Source organism: Trichoderma asperellum, chromosome 3, assembly GCF_020647865.1.
Source record: "Trichoderma asperellum chromosome 3, complete sequence".
Lineage (NCBI taxonomy): Eukaryota > Fungi > Ascomycota > Sordariomycetes > Hypocreales > Hypocreaceae > Trichoderma > Trichoderma asperellum.
This window is the reverse complement of record NC_089417.1, coordinates 91,565-104,473: the sequence shown is the minus strand read 5'-3', so window position 1 is coordinate 104,473 and position 12,909 is coordinate 91,565. Positions and strand designations below refer to the sequence as shown.

At 42.4% G+C, this 12,909-nt stretch overlaps 5 protein-coding genes across 5 annotated transcripts; 1 reads left to right on the top strand and 4 right to left on the bottom strand.

Annotated features, from left to right (window-relative positions):
- Positions 1 to 1,223: 1,223 nt before the first annotated feature.
- On the bottom strand, positions 1,224 to 2,764 carry TrAFT101_004628 (uncharacterized protein). Its single transcript, XM_024901966.2, has 3 exons — positions 2,433 to 2,764; positions 1,754 to 2,369; positions 1,224 to 1,690 (listed from the first exon to the last, which is right to left on the bottom strand). Exons 1-3 carry the CDS (start codon positions 2,717 to 2,719, stop codon positions 1,352 to 1,354), a joined length of 1,242 nt encoding a protein of 413 aa, XP_024760002.1. The 5' UTR covers positions 2,720 to 2,764; the 3' UTR covers positions 1,224 to 1,351.
- Positions 2,765 to 6,298: 3,534 nt separating this feature from the next.
- On the bottom strand, positions 6,299 to 7,138 carry TrAFT101_004627 (uncharacterized protein). The gene has a single exon (XM_024904060.2). The coding sequence runs from the start codon at positions 7,023 to 7,025 to the stop codon at positions 6,351 to 6,353; it is 675 nt and encodes a 224-aa protein (XP_024760003.2). The 5' UTR covers positions 7,026 to 7,138; the 3' UTR covers positions 6,299 to 6,350.
- Positions 7,139 to 8,047: 909 nt separating this feature from the next.
- TrAFT101_004626 (uncharacterized protein) lies at positions 8,048 to 8,911 on the top strand. The gene has a single exon (XM_066127247.1). The coding sequence runs from the start codon at positions 8,064 to 8,066 to the stop codon at positions 8,751 to 8,753; it is 690 nt and encodes a 229-aa protein (XP_065983356.1). The 5' UTR covers positions 8,048 to 8,063; the 3' UTR covers positions 8,754 to 8,911.
- Positions 8,912 to 10,434: 1,523 nt separating this feature from the next.
- TrAFT101_004625 (uncharacterized protein) lies at positions 10,435 to 11,118 on the bottom strand (the record flags this gene model as incomplete). The annotated part of the gene is made up of 1 exon (XM_024909942.2): positions 10,435 to 11,118. The coding sequence occupies one exon, from the start codon at positions 11,116 to 11,118 to the stop codon at positions 10,435 to 10,437; it is 684 nt and encodes a 227-aa protein (XP_024760005.2).
- A 114-nt stretch (positions 11,119 to 11,232) lies between these two features.
- TrAFT101_004624 (uncharacterized protein) lies at positions 11,233 to 11,769 on the bottom strand (the record flags this gene model as incomplete). Its single annotated transcript, XM_066127246.1, has 1 exon — positions 11,233 to 11,769. One exon carries the CDS (start codon positions 11,767 to 11,769, stop codon positions 11,233 to 11,235), a length of 537 nt encoding a protein of 178 aa, XP_065983355.1.
- Positions 11,770 to 12,909: the final 1,140 nt, after the last annotated feature.

Sequence of the window (12,909 nt, the reverse complement as noted above, 5' to 3'; positions counted from 1 at the left end):
ACTATATATTAATAGATGTCTTTAAATAAATAAATTTATTATATATTTTTAATATACATATATATATATATATGTATATATACTTATTCTTTTACTATATATATATAGTATTTCTTTTAAGAATAAAAGTTTTATAACATAATTTATATTATAATATTTATAACAGAAGCTTCTGTTACTTTTAATTACTTTTTACAATTTATTATTCTCGTATATACTAGTTTCAACTACTAACCCCAATTTACATCCCAAATTTAAATATTAACTTCCATTAACAACTCTATTGTATTATATAGATAAATAAACGTAAGTATTAAATTATACTCAGTAAATACATTTACTATATTACTGTAAATTGATATAGTATTTAGAATTTATATATACCCTGTATTAAACTATATAAAATTAGCCATTTCAAGATCATAAGTCATGTAAGTATTGTATGAATAATACATTAATATTATACAAATAGCACAACTCTACTATATATCCCAATATGGACCAAATATCCACCCCACCACCTCTCCGAACCTCCAACCAGGATAAAACTAGGCTAGACTGAACAACCGCCTGTGCGTATCCAGGCATGTTCAAACCAGACCAGGGAGTGAGATAAGAAGATATAGGTAGACGCACACGTCAAGGGCACTCTACCCAAGGAGTCCCGTTTTACAATAGTCCCCATTATGCCATTGAACGAAGTACGGGATCACAGTTGTTAATATGGGGAAACAATTGCCTCACACTAGGGTGCTGCAAGAACCCTAGCGCCAAGGCTTTACGCGGCAGAGGAGATTGTAGCGTGGAATACCGATCTGTGATTTCTGACTACTCATCGAGCATCGGACATTATCCGTATGACGCTCCACCTCAATATTAAATAATACCCTTACATAGGGCCCAAAAACAACCGCAATTCTCGATCAGAATATTACCTGATCGGGGATTGTAGCTGGTTTGAAACATTTCTAGTACTTAAAAGGCAACTGTTTGTCAGCTCTATAATAAATGGCTCCTATAGTCGATAGGAAAGGCTTGATCCACAGCCTCTATCTTCATTTGCTAACCTTGGACAGGTTACTGCCGATAACTGGTAATGCCGATAACTGGTAATGCTACGCTATAGATTATAGTGCCGACAGCAAATAACGCCATAAATACTAATAGCACATTATACTAGTTGAACTCTCCTGTCTCATATATCGCCTTAGCTACTTGTACAGGAATTAATAAGACGTTGAAGGGAAAAACTATGGCTTTTATTGTAAAAGATTGTCTAGCGATCTATCGAGCTCAAAACTCCTGCAATAACAAAGTGACGCTTCTGCACACCCCCATTGATCAATCCTTTCTAGTGTACCCACGGCATGTCAGCCGCATTCTGGTCTGCGAAAGGGACCCTTTCAAATTTGAATGACCTGGAAACAATAGCAGGTACGCGGGCAGCTACGGCACCCATGGCTTCGAGTCGAGGTCCGTTCTTACTCACAGCCGAGTCAAGGTTGAAGCGAGATAGTCGCTGCCATGTGCTAACTTTCCCTTCTAGCTCGCATTGATATGCGCTGAACACTTTGGAGACCTCCTGCGTAGTGGGCTTTGGGTTATTTTGCAGGAGAGCTGCAAGCTTGTTGGTGAGACAGGCGGCTGACTCCATGCCAACATTGGCAGCAACACCTTGTTTTGGTGAGATCTGTATGTAGTTAGCATTTTAACACGTTGCTATAGAAAGAAGGCCAGAGTTTTTCAATCGTACCTTAAGTACAGCGTCCCCAATAAGAGCAATTCGATCCCAATGCCACATTTCTACAACACCCTCTTCAAAGTTAGCCGTCCCTTGAGCAAAACGCTGATTCCATAAATCTTTGAAGGTGACATTGTCCGTTAATCGAACATTGGCAAACTCTGCGATTAACTCTTCTGGCACATTCGGCGAGAAGGGGACTCTTTCATTAGTTGTTTTAATGCTTTTATAAATGAATAGGTGCGTTTCTTTTTGAGATGGGAATGCTTGAATCAGCCACCCATCACCATGAACTTCAATACCCTGTCCTGAGGTAATGCCTTCAAGTAAGGGTGCTCTACCAAAAACACCTTGGTACGAGGCCTGATATGGGTTATCAAGAAATAAACCATCAGGTGCGTATTGACTGATTTGGTTACGAACTGTACTCCAAATCCCGTCTGCGCCAATGACAATGGATCCTTCAAAGCTTGTGCCATCAGCAAACTCCACAGTTACCCTATCTGGGCGTGTTATAACGTTGGTGAGCTGCTTTCCCGTATGTATACGCTCTTCAGGCTTGTCAATCCCACTAAGAAGCACTTGGGCAAGACTGCCACGATCTGTAACAACTACAGGATAGCCATGACTGCATAGAAAAAGCTTTAGCTAAGAAGGTTACTACAAGAATACTATGTCAGCGTCAACTTACGTCTTATAGCTTTTAGAAAAATTTGTGTCCGAGCTGAGAAGCTCTCCCGTAGGCATGCTATGAATCATGCCAGTCATTGGATGAGAGACCTTTCTTAGACTATCGAGAAGGCCTAACTGATGCATCATTCTAGTGACCTGTGGCCAAAGAAAGATGCCAAAGGCAGTGGAAGGAGGTATAGTACTTCGCTTCTCAAAAAGCACATAGTCTATCCCAGAGGCTTGTAAGCCGTTGGCAAGGAAAAGCCCAACCGGGCCGCCCCCAATGATAATAACTTTAAAAGCCATGTTTGTGTGGATAGCAAATAAATATAGGGTAGTAGTTTATAGCCAATTTAAAGAGTAGGTAGGCGCTGCAATGTAGATGAACTCAGGAATCAATAACTATTTATATAGAAGCTCTACTATACATGACTTGGGTCTTCAAGGTTGTATGCCCTGCCCCTGAAAATCAGTCTAGGAGCCAAAAGTCACGGTGACATTTGTTACGTATCTGCTGAATAGAAACAACCAAGGCATAGGTACTTTTGTAAATCGTTGCCATTTGGTGAAACGATATTCACGACTCGCCGGTAGATACTCTTACAAGGGTGGGGCATTAGCGCAATATTCTACAAATCAGATCGGGACGCTCGCGCGTTAGGGTAATTTTGTAGAAGGGACGATAAGAAATTACTCATAACTATGATGATATTTGACTAATAACGAAATAGTTCATGTATATGTAAATGTAACGGTGTGTTATTCTGCGGTCCCCGGCACAAGGATTCGGCTACTGAATACATTTGTAGCACTAAATTTCGCCGAAACATCTACTACCTATAAAGGGTTTACCGTGACAGCTGGACCAGATCGTCAGAGCAAAATTACTTAGTGTTCGAGTTAACTAGTTGCCATAATATACAACTAGGTGCTGACTAGAGACTTGACAAGGGTTTTTACAGGGAGGTCTTTTATATCTAAGCAGGTAGCTTTATTTAAGGTGGGCGGAATTGACACCTGGTAACAATACGTATTCCTCCGATCATTACCGCAATAACTACCTTGCAATAGGCCGATATTATAGTTAGACATTTACGTAAAATTCTACACGCAAAGCTTCCTAGGGTTCCACAATAGCCTCTACCAGGTTGTATATTATTGTCTCTTGTATATAATTTTCCTAAACTGATTTTTTTACTTAACACTAACTATACATATTAAATAAAGTTCAAACAAGGACTAAAAGGCAACTACTAATTAAAATAGATTTACCAGGTAATATATAAAAATATATTATATTATATTTAATAGTATTATAAATAAAATTAAATTCAGTAAGAATTATAAAAAATATTTATATATATTATATATTTACTAATACTAATACTATTGTTAATTCTAGTATTATATTTAAAGCAAATTATATAATAGATATATTTTACTACTTTTTAATATTAATTTTAACAAAACTATAAAATAGAATTCAATTAATTTCTTTAATATACCATTATAGCTTATAGCTTTTAAAATATATATATATATATATTAACAAATAAAACACATTTAAATCTTTTATAATAGATACTTTAATAAATAATTCATACCTTATGCAAATTCTTTCTTACTAAAGGCTATTACTTATATAAGATGTTTCGTTTTATTAACTAATACAAGCTTGCTATTGAAGATTAAATATTCTTTAGCTTAACTGCTTTATACAACTGTATTCAATAATAAAAATAAAACACCCCTCAGATAAGGAACTGGGGTATACCTCAATTAAGGCATACGCATTATGTATTTACACCAATTACTCTAATAGGTATAGATATTAGCGTAGCGAAGAAGCTCCAGGTTAATCTACATGACGTAACTAACTACAACATTTTATTTTTGCAGTCCGGATGTTTAGGTGTTTAGGATTGTAAAAAAGCAAGCAGAATAATTAGGTAATCTATGTCATAACCGAGGTGTAGCGGCTCGCAACCAAGAGGGATTGGTGCTGCCAGTGCATCAAGCCCTCATCGAACAGCCACTCATTGAATTTGGGTGGCAACGACAATGAAAGCTCCCAGGTGCGGGAAATCGAGCGCACAATGCGTTCTGTATCAAAACATATCGTTATTAGTTCTATCTATATATTGAGGAGTAGATTTAAAAACTCAGCCAATAGCATTTTAATACTTCTACCTAGAGACGCACGCACAGCTCTGAGAACGCAAATGAAATAGCGTCCCCTATTTATAAGTGTTAAAAAGACCCAACGCTAGCGGCGGAGTTTACAATCGATCCCAAGTGCTTACTTGGATTCTAGTAGACTAAGAGATAATTTAAACCGCAAATCCGCAAATCCAGGAGTCAAAGGCATTTCTTCCTCGAGCAACCACAACAGGCTGGGTTCAATAGAAGAAGGCGCAGCTTGGTAACTACTCGTGGTGTAATTTCCAAGAGTAAACGACTCATGTGTGGGGATATCGGCCAGCAAAGGGACAAGTATGTATCATCTGCATCATCTAGTAGCTTAGTTAATGGTCCTTCTTTCTCTTTAATCTCTGCTGGTTTCCAGCAAGGATGTATAATATCACGAAGCAGTCAGATTCCACGTTTTATATCGAATCAAAGAAATGGCTCTTTCTGTATAGATATGACGCTCATGTAGTTCTAAAGAGGTCATTCTATGTCTTGATCCTTGATATTCAGCTGCATCCTTGTATCGAAGCTCTTAACAATAGCCTCTAGGCTTATGTCTTCTGAAATATATTAATAAACATTATAATATAGTAAATGAATAGTATACTATAGCGGAGCGGATAAGCGCTATATTATAGTAAATAGGTGCTATATTATAGTAGATAAGTCCATATTATAGTAGAAAGCCTTGTATTATAGTAGAGAGGCCTTGTGGATAAGCACTGTAATATGGCAGACAAGTGTTGTCATGCAGTAAATAAGTGCTGTAATATAGCGGATAAGTGCTATAATACAGCGGATAAGTGCTATATTATACTAGAAAGCCCTGTAATATAGTAGCTAAAAGTATAGGAACCTAGACTTTTGACACCCCACTGCACAAGCCCTGCTTTTTTTTTTTTAAATATAAAATACGCCTGCTTGGATACCGGATAAGCTATCCCTTTATTTAATACGTTAGGTAAGGAAATAACAAATGCCTGGAAAACCCGAGGGTTATATATTTGAAGCACCTAAAAATAGGTCAACGCCTTTTCAACTACTGTTTTGAAAGAGGCAGTATAACTGTGATACTCAAAGTCAACTCTAACTTGAAACGTCGTCATCGAAGATACTGCACAGTAGCACATTTCTAGCATCAGAGCACGAGTCTGGGAGTTAGGGTTTCCTTGCAATAATGATAAATAATTTATGCTTTGTTTAATGGTAGGCTTATGAAGAGGCCTAATGAGGAAATCGACGCTTTACACATATGTCTTTCACAATCGAGGTATCTAACTGAAGGAAGGGATCGCGACTGCTTTCCGAGCCTGTGGAAACGCATACGTGAATAGAAAGATTCCACAGGACATATTTTCGTTTTTCGTAAGGCGTTAAGGCAAATTATTATACTGAAGTAGCATTGAAGTCTTCAAAACACACTCAGAAATCCTATTTATTAAACATTTCCTTATTTACGTACTTTCATTTTGGAGAGTTACACTAAAAGGCCAACGATTTCACATAAATTTAAGAAGGGCAACAATTGTTGATCTAATTCTGCCTTAGGTTCCTGAAATGAGTCGGTCTTTTCATCAAGATTTATAACAAACAATGTCTGAGATTGTTATCGTTGGGGCTGACCCGCAGGTCATTGGCTCGTATTAGAGCTCTGCAATGCTAGACTTGAGGTCACTTTAATGGAAAGAAACATAGCCCGAGATGATACTTCGAAATTGTATTTTTAGTGCATAGTTCTAAGAAAAATTTACATAAAGTCCAATAAAGCATTATACAGACTTGTAGCCTCCTTAAGTGGAACCGATTGGCCCTGTCTTGGCAGCCCAATCTTGTTATGCCAGACGACTTTCATGCCGGCATTTGTTGCGCCTTCAACATCTCCTGCACTACCTGCAACAAACAATGCGTCTTGAGTCTGAACACCCATGGCTGCCAAGATGGCCTGATAAGCTTGCCTAGCAGGTTTGTAAAAGCCACTCTCCTCTGCGGTGACGACTGAGTCAAAACTTCCGACTATACCGGCGGCAATAGTCCCCAGATGCTGCGAACAATTGGTTACTACGCCAAGCTTATAACCCTGAAACTTCAGCTGCTCTAAGACGTGGGCAACCTCGGGCCATGGTTGAAGTTTGTCCCGGTTTTCCAATAACGTCCTGGGAGCCGAGTCAGGCAAGCCAACATCCTTTGCGGCTTTGTGAACGAGCTGTTCATATGGGACGTATGCGCCAGTGTCGAAGGTCAGTTCCAGATAGCGTGCCCGCCAAAGTCGGCCCTCTGCAGCAGCTATAGAAGTTGTACACGCATCCCAAAGACTCCAAGAGTCTAACAGGGCCGTAAGGAGGTCGAAAATAATTGCTTTTGGTTGCCAGATTGGCGATGGGGACGTCATGATGATAGACAGCTTGTCACGTATGACGAGCATCGGCAGATTCTGGGAAAGATTGAGAGTCTGTCAACTGCCATACACTCGTAGGAGCGGACCAACTATAGATATAAGACCCTATGCTCCATAGTGAACATGGTTTTCTAAGCCTAAGGCGTGGTTCATGTGGCTTATGTATGCCTCTTCTTTGCACGGGGACGATACCTAGTGCTCCACTGATGCCAACTCTAGTCATCAACTCGTCGCAGCCGCACACCTCATTGGGAATAGCGGCATTATTTGAACACACCGCGAAGCTGCACAACGTCGCACCCGCGCACTCTATTTGGTCAATGGTTTTGTATCCCGCACTCAGGCATGGTAGCGGAAGGGACTGAAGATTCAGTCTATAAGAAGCGCACGGGAGTACGCCCATAGCTAAGCTCACTCAACAGTCAATTTATAATTTTTCATAATGGGATCAGCACATGTGATATTACAAACCGCGGGCGATTTTCGACAACACTATGTCGCAAAAATGATCACTCAACTGCCAAAACCGGCCTTGATACTTGACAGGGCCAAATGCATCGACACTGCAAGTCTCTCCTTGATGCTGTAGAGTACTTAGGCGTAGGCTTTCGGGCACACGTCAAGACACACAAGGTTCATGCAACCCTTCCTCTTCTAGTATCCCAGACTTCAAACACTGACTTTGGACTGAAGACTCTGGAAGGGGTTCGTCTGCAAGTTGGGGAAGCCAAAACAGAAGCTCTACTCGTTGCATCAACTATTGCTGAAATCGAATATCTACAGCCACTGCTGCATGAATTTATAGAAAATGGCCGCCAAGTGAACATCCTTTATGGTATTCCCCTGCCACCTTCCCAGGTTGATCGCCTGGCAGCTATCGGCCGGCAGCTGGGCCAAGGTGCCATTTCTGTCATGATCGATCATACATCCCAGCTGAACCATGTAGCTCGATTTGCAGACCAAGCTTCTTTTCCAGCCGGGGTCTACTTGAAGGTCGATACAGGCTACCACCGAGCCGGCTTACCTCCTTCCGGTCTCAACAAGGACGACTTAATTTCCAAACTGATGAACCTTGACAGCCTGGGCAAAATAAACTTCATTGGTCTTTACTCTCACAGCAGCCTGAGCTACAATGGCTCAACCACCGAGCAAGCAATGGCCCATCTCGAAGGCGAGCTTCGTGGTTGTCTTGATGCGCTCGAGAAAAACTCGAGTTTGTTCTATAGCGATAAGGAAATAACTATCAGTATCGGAGCATCGCTGCAGGTAACTTCCATAGAGAACTTGGTTGGGGCTAAGAGCGCGTTATCAGAGGACGCCAAGTCTCTACGACGGACCTTGCACAAGGTAGTGACTGACAGACACTGCGGATTTCGCACCAAACTCGAACTCCACGCCGGTGTATATTCCCTCCTTGATGTGCAACAGCTCTCTACCCATTCCCGAGCTGACTTAGGGGACTATGAGGATGAGATAGCCATATCTGTCATGGCAGAGGTTTGTAGCGTCTACAACGACAGCGAGCGTCAGCAACCCGAAGCTTTACTTGCGGTTGGAGTACTGGGCCTAGGACGTGAACCTTGTGCAGCATATGATGGGTGGGGCATTATCGATCGCAATGACTACTCCTCTAATACGAGTAATCCTGATCGCCGGCTGATTGTGAAGCGCGTGAGCCAGGAACACTGCGTTGTGTCATGGGGAGTCATTAATGGGCATGGCGATGGAGATTCTCAGCAACCCATACCGCTTTAGGTAGGCCAGATTGTTCGCATCTATCCGAATCATGCTTGTATTACGGGAGCCTTATACGGTTGGTATTACGTAGTAGATTCGTCGGAACATGGTGAGCGGGTAGTTGATGTTTGGGAACGGGCGAGCTGGTGGGAAACGTCGATAGCTAGATAATTCAGATTTTTCACATGGAACTAATAAAACACATCATTATTATATACACTATCTACAATCATCTAGCTAGTTCTATCTTTGATGGGTTTTAGCAAGATGGGACAGTAATGTTCGCACCGCAGCCAGAAATCAGTCAACTGCGCATAACTACTGCAATACACTTAACCTCAATATGTGGATCATTAATAGTTTGAGTATATGTAATATCAGAGCCTATTTTGAAACTTACGCCCTTGTAGAGTTTAGTCCTCTTTAGTAAGTTTTGTGACCGAGAGACGACTTATCAGCATCGATGATGTTCGTCAAAAATACCGTGACTTCAGCTACCCTCTCCAGGCTGGAGTCGGCTTATTTGAGGATAGGCTCAACATTCCTCATAATCTGGTTCTGCGCGGTGCATTGGGCTTAGGCGGGGGAGGTTGGACAGGTTCAAATGATGTACAGTCGATCAATAACCGTGCCACGAACTATTTTCTTGGTGGTAAGATCAGGGCCGAATACGCCTGATGTAAATACAGCGCCATTGGCGATGATAGCCGGCGTGTAATGGCCTCAGCGAAGAGTAGACACATCGTTAGTAGATACGCAGACCTTTTTGAGAGACGTTTGCGATTTTATCGTATTGTACTCAATTAAGGTGTACTTCTGACAACGCGTTGATTTCGTTTGACTCAAGGTCAGAAGGACATCTCTTGTGTAAGGGGCATCTTAGGAGCTACGCTCCATTAGCTTCCTAAAAAAAAAAGAAAGAACAAAAAAAAATTCTAGTAGTGTTTAAGTGGTGTTTTTATATAATATCTACGAACTCTTATATGTAGTGGGAGAACCGCCGAATAAATTGGCCCATACAAGATGGAAAAATGCATACTGGCGCTCTCTCGTGCACAAAGGAAAAGTTTGAGCGTCATCTCAACCCCCATTCTACACTGGACCCAATATTTGTTCCGGGTCTTCCAACTTGCCCACTTCGGCTGCGCTCTCGTGCACCAAATGCGGCAAGCGTTCGAAATCTTACGAAACAATATGGGTTTACTGCCCGACATATATCCCGACATCGCGTTCCGGTGCACTATAAACAGCAAGCTCGATCCGAAGTTCGGCATATTTCAGAAAGCAAGAGAACGTCATGATGGTAAATTTTCGGATTGGTAATGCGTCTATGTCGCGGCGGTCTTGGGATATAATGAAGTGGGGGAGCTGCGAATGTATTAACAATTCCATAGTATCTAGAAACAGTCACGGCATGGATGGTAAATTGCCAAGAACCAATTAAAAAAAACTTCAATAGCACAATTACAGAGGGAATTTTCAAGGCGAAATGGCCGCTAAGGAAAACGGCCGCAACAGCAAATTATCCAGAAAAAGGAGGGCCTAGCTTAGCTCCCAACACCGCTCGTGAGTGCGCCTATTGAGAACTGTAGTCGGAATAACTCTTACTGACAAAGTTGTGCGAGTGATCTTGATGTTTATCATGGTATACTATAGAAATTACGTCGTAGTGTCCCTAATAACACCTAGGGAAAAAAAATTATCCGGGAGCAATCAAACCCCCTGTTGAGACGTGGTATGAGCCCAGCTCTCCTGTACTTCTACACCTTCCGTAAACCAACATCGACCGGATAGATTGGCTGGAATATGAGCCAAACTTACCGCTACCGCCTCCATCATCTACTGTTTGGAACAACGCAACCACATCCAGACCATTTTTGCGTTCGCGATTGATGAGTCGTACTGCATCTAGAATTTGAAAGACAGGGAAGTTACCCTCTTCAATCCCTCCCTGCTCTAAACGCTTTTCCAACCACTCCTGGATCCAAAGTCCGGTTTCGAGATTTCGAGAAGAAAGGGCACATGCGAATAATAGCCCCGAAAATCCGATGGTGTAAGCGTTGAGACAAATGCAGTCCTCCCAGCTGATTCCAGCAGCGATGCGCAGCATGATGAGGATCCAAGCCTCTATTTCCTCATATAAATCATGAATATCATGGACAGACTCCCTAGCAAAGGTCCGTAGCGGTCCGGCGCAGTGCATGACGCGGGCCATCACGTAATAAGCCATGTTCATGGCCAATTTGTGACATGGGAAATATATAGCTTCATTGTCAAGACTTTTTAAGTCGAGACGTTTGAGACGGTTTGGAATTTCCCCGATCTCTGCCAAATCTGGGAGTGAAGCGCGCCATTCCTGCAGCTTCTCGGAATAAATCTTCATGTTGGCCAAAAACTCACTGAATATAAATTGTTTATTCGTCGCTGGAGTGGCATTATTTAAAAGTTTTGTGACTGTATTTTCTCCCGTTATCTGACTGCTGTTTTCTTGTCTTGCTCAGCACGCAATGAGAGCGGCAGTGTTGAGACGATGGGATTCGCAAAGAATCCAAAGAACAGTAGCCGTGCGACCACTCTCAGTGTTTGAGATGAATTGTATTTCTGGACAAAGTAACGGATTGAAGTGGTCCTGAAAGAACTCAGGAACCCCAAAATACGCCCGACGCCACCAATTTTGCATCTTGACTTCTACCCAAGCTGCAAGAAGGCCAGCGCCGTGGGGAAAGATAAGGTCAGCAGACTTCTTCAGGAGATTTTCTACTCCTTGGGAATGGATGTAAAATCCTTCGAAGTAACCCATTGAGGATTCCACATAGCAGAACAGGACCAGCGCGACAAAAGCCAGCATTGGGTTCAAGTCGAAATTTTCAGTGCTCCAGCAGCACATTTTGCGCAGGGCAGAGCCGTATAGCTCACTGCTTAAGCATTCATGGCCAGAATCTGGTCTGAAACCGAGCCCTGGTGAGTCAGTTGACTTGAACAATCGCCTTTGCGGCAGTTTCCGACTCAGGCGACTGGCTGCAAGGGTGGCCATGGTGTCCGTTATGAGTGACGATTGACTGTGAACAGTCACTATAGATTCGAACACCACATTTAAAGCTGGCAAACAATGAACCTTCCAAATATTCATGTAGAATATGACTGCGTCACTAGTTCTCGGCGCTGGCAAGAGAGATGAGGTTAAGCTAACAGATATCCCATTGGTAATCTCCAAGCCCAGCGGCTCCTCGAAAAGGTCGGAGTTAGAATAGACTTCCCGGACTCTTTTGTGAGTCTCGGGAGCACAAGATAAGCTGGGGTCCGATTGCGGGGTCGTGTTTGCATTCAACAAACTGTCCGGGTCGAAAATGGTGTCAACGCATCCATCCATTCTTCCAGGCGAGCGTCGCCAATGCTTCGGTGAATTCTTTATAACAGCAACAGATTTATTCGACGGCTGATACATTGAAGTGAATGGCCACACTTTAGCCTTGTGAGACCTTGGCGGGCCTAAGACGCTGCGAAACTCGAACGCTGGGAAGATCTGCTCACAGGCTACTCCAAGCCTCATACAGAGGCCGCAAGGTTTCCGCTCATCGCACTATTGAGCCGTCAGCCTTGACATTGACGACTCGAATTATAATCAATTTCTCAGCACACCTTTTTCCGCCTCTGCCTGCACACTTTGCACCCAGTACGGGAGCGACAAATATTAGTCTTTTTTGGACGAGGTGGAGGTGGTTCATACATGTTGAGACATGCCGACCTGAAAAATGTAGCTAGTGAAAGCGGCTTGCAAGTTGCCTGCAAGCTGCGCTAGGCAAAAGTTGCGATACAGGTCGCGCAAAAGATCGTCACCCGGTATAACGATATACTCTCTATAAGAAAGCTAAGCCAGCCTCTGCGAGTCAGGAGACAGCGAAACAGTATGAGCCAAGGTAATCCACCTGGGCTCATGATGTATTTTTACCTCGAACCGTACTACGACTTTCGTTCACGGAGGCGGTGGATAAGGGGCCTTGTGCTTTCAAATGAGTGAAGATTTTTTATACAATTATTTGCAGTGAATGTTGTCATATAGGGCGATCCTTATGCGGAACGAAAATGAAACAAGAATTACTGACCCGGCGCTCAACAGATTCTCATGGGAGATGAGACAGATATTAAACTCTTCATGTAGTTGGTACTTAATTTG

Coding starts and splice junctions, on each gene's coding strand:
- TrAFT101_004628 (XM_024901966.2), bottom strand. CDS start 2,719: ATGGCTTTTAAAGTTATTATCATTGGGGGCGGCCCGGTTGGGCTTTTC. Junction 2,370..2,432: donor TTTTCTAAAAGCTATAAGAC/GTAAGTTGACGC, acceptor TTTTCTATGCAG/TCATGGCTATCCTGTAGTTG. Junction 1,691..1,753: donor TTGGGGACGCTGTACTTAAG/GTACGATTGAAA, acceptor AACTACATACAG/ATCTCACCAAAACAAGGTGT.
- TrAFT101_004627 (XM_024904060.2), bottom strand. CDS start 7,025: ATGCTCGTCATACGTGACAAGCTGTCTATCATCATGACGTCCCCATCG.
- TrAFT101_004626 (XM_066127247.1), top strand. CDS start 8,064: ATGAACCTTGACAGCCTGGGCAAAATAAACTTCATTGGTCTTTACTCT.